Here is a 2,830-nt window from a genome sequence, read left to right as displayed (position 1 = left end):
GAGGCTGAGATGGAAAAAGGCGGGCCGGTTACGTCTCTTAGCGCTTTCCTAAAGCGTTACCGTGCGCGGGTGCTCCGCTGGGACTCGCTTCCAGGCTTTGCCAGCTGCACGTGAGGCTCTGGTGGGTGACTGGGTGCGGGTTTGTTTGTGTTCTCACAGCACAAGATGTGGTGTGACTGCTTTCTGGCGTCTGCAGTTTGTGGTGAACTACTCTGCAGTCTGCAGCCAGACAGAACCTCCAGACACCCCACGTTTTGCCTGACGCGCTTCCCTGCCAAGGCCGGGAGCTGCCTCAGTCTTGCTGCTGGTAAATATTAAAGCAATTCAGTGCGCTGTGCAAACATAGGGTGTTGGGTGTGTGAAACTTCCATCATCCTTCCTTTCCCTAGACTGCTGCATTTCTTATGTTAACATGAACACACCTAGCATTCCATGAGCAAGCAACAAGAAATACTCTTTTACTGTATCCAACTTTTATTACATACAATTGGGAAAATTTGACAGATTTTATTTTTCCTTTTAAAAGCACTTATTCTCAATTACAAAGGTAACAAGAAAAAAAATGCTTCAGTTCTTTCTTCCTGGAGAGTGGACAGTTCCCTCAAAAGTCTGCATTCCATGTAGTATTTCATCTAGGCAACCTCCTTACTACAGAATTGGGATACTTTTTCTGACATCATGGGATTATCAGCAATTACAGAAAGATAAGTGATATATCATAGAATCATAGAATGGCCTGGGTTGGGAAGGATCATAATGATCATCGAGTTTCAACTCCCCTGCTATGTGCAGGGTCAACTGTGTCACCACCTTCTGTGTGTAAAAACTTCCTCCTAATATCTAACCTAAACCTCCCCTGTCTCAGTTTAAAAACCATTCTCCCTTGTCCTATCACTATGCACTCTCGTAAACAGCCATTCCCCCTCCTGTTTATATGCACTGTTCAAGTATGATGCATCTCTGAGCATTCACTTCATGCCTGAGTGCTACAGATGAAAGCTCAATATTTATGGCCTGTCCAGTTCTTTAGAGTTATCATATTATTTCTTAAGTTTATTTTTTTTTTCAATTATATTGTCAAAACAGCAGATGCTCTTTAAAGAAAACAAATAGCTTTTCTACTTTAAAAGTTCTGCATGTGTTAAGAGAAAGATTACTGCCCAGAAGACAAAGTAAAATTAATAAACATAAGGCACAGTGGTTAAGTTACAAAACAAATGTATGTAAGTAGTTTAATGGCTTATTTTATCACATGTTCAAATTGACACCTGTAAGAGAAAAAATAAATCTGTTTTAATGTCTTCTTGGAAACTTGAAGTCTTGTTATGAGTTTTTGGTATGTAACCAGTGAGTCAAGATGTTTGTGCAGCTCACAGAGGTTTTATTCTGTCCTCAAACTGTCCTCAAACTATGCAGGTCCTTGTGAGAAGCCTTGTTCTGGGCCCCAACTGCTGCTATTCTGTGCAGCAGTAAGGAGAAACAGCAAGGTTCCTTCCAAAGGCTGGGACTGATGATGTTTTACCACATGGGGCAGAAGTTAGAAGGACATCCAGCCCAGCACTTTGTCCTTAGAAGCAAGGCAGGAAATGGGCAGAGATCCCCTTTGTTCAACCATAGCCAAAGGCAACCAAAGAAATTCCTGGGAGTGGAGGAGGGCTAGCAGCAGTTGTCAGGACTTGGTCTTGTATTGCAGCTTCCACTGGTCAAGCTGCTTGGGATAATTTTTTCAGACAGGTTTTTGCTTGAGAAATAGCTCCATGTGACGTCCATTTAAATGCCTCCTATGAGTAATACTGTATTGAGGAGCTGTCTTTTTTTTTTTTTTTTTTAAAGAGATTTTGTGTTCCTCAACTATTCCTGATTTCTCTTTGGCGTTTTCTACAAAAGTCTTTTCCTTTTCTTTTCCAATCTGTATAATCAAAGGAATGAAAATACAGAGTTCTACCTGCTTTCTTTATCACAGGAACAACAACAGAAGTGTGTTAAATGGCCAGGTAAACAAAATAGGAATGAAAACAGAATAATACTGATGTCCAGGAAGAGGTACTGTAATACAAATTCATTTTATGATAAACAAATGTCTAGATTTTTATTTTATTTTTTTCCAAAAACACCTTTGTGGACTCCACTGCTACCTGTATTTGGAACAAATAATTTGTGATAAAAATCTATCCAATTACATCATATACCGCATGACCTGTACACAACTTCCAAACGTTTCTCTGTTGTCTCAGTGCAGTCAATTTGAAGACGAGGCTGCCCCACCCTGAGCTGTGGAATGCTTATGACACAGTTGAGCCCTCTCTTCTATTTTTCACAGGCTGTCCCGCTGTGTAAAAGGACTTTTTTTTTTTTTCCCAGTCTTCACAGCCATCTCAAGGTGCTGAATGCTCCGTGTGTACACACAAGTGGTCAAAACTTGTTTTCACAGATGTCGGTACTTAAATTTTATAAGGAAACTTGCCGTCGTTATGCAGCGTTCACAGCCGGGAAGCGAGAACATCAATAAAAAAGACTCGCTATTTCCCGCTGCTAAGCCTAAAGCACTGCCTCCAACTGAGAGCCCCCGAGCCGAGCGCCGGGGCAGGGCACAGCACAGACAGCGCTGCGTCTATCCTGCGGTTACGCTCCCCCTGGCAGCTGCCATCAGCCGCCAGTAGAAGCGGGATACGGGGCTGCACGGATGCTCGGCCGAATCCTGCCGACATCCTTGAAGAAGATGGCACGCCGCGTGCCGGTGGGACAGCCGGGCATCCGGCGATGCGGAGGCGCACGGACACCGAGAAGCGAGGGGCAGCCCGGGGCACAGAGGGCGGCCGCCGGGCCGGCA

At 43.9% G+C, this 2,830-nt stretch overlaps 1 protein-coding gene across 1 annotated transcript in view; it reads right to left on the bottom strand.

Moving 5' to 3' along the window:
• The window catches only part of SCFD2 (sec1 family domain containing 2), a 77,074-nt gene extending 74,320 nt beyond the window's left edge, over positions 1–2,754 (bottom strand). The window contains exon 1 of the mRNA XM_010710217.3: positions 2,672–2,754. Within this exon, the coding sequence (XP_010708519.1) occupies positions 2,672–2,754 (83 nt within the window). The remainder of the gene's footprint in view (positions 1–2,671) is intronic.
• Between the last annotated feature and the right edge of the window lie 76 nt (positions 2,755–2,830).

This window comes from Meleagris gallopavo, chromosome 4, assembly GCF_000146605.3.
Source record: "Meleagris gallopavo isolate NT-WF06-2002-E0010 breed Aviagen turkey brand Nicholas breeding stock chromosome 4, Turkey_5.1, whole genome shotgun sequence".
Classification (NCBI taxonomy): domain Eukaryota; kingdom Metazoa; phylum Chordata; class Aves; order Galliformes; family Phasianidae; genus Meleagris; species Meleagris gallopavo.
Note: the sequence above shows the minus strand (reverse complement) of the source record. Positions and strands in the feature narration are given on the sequence as shown.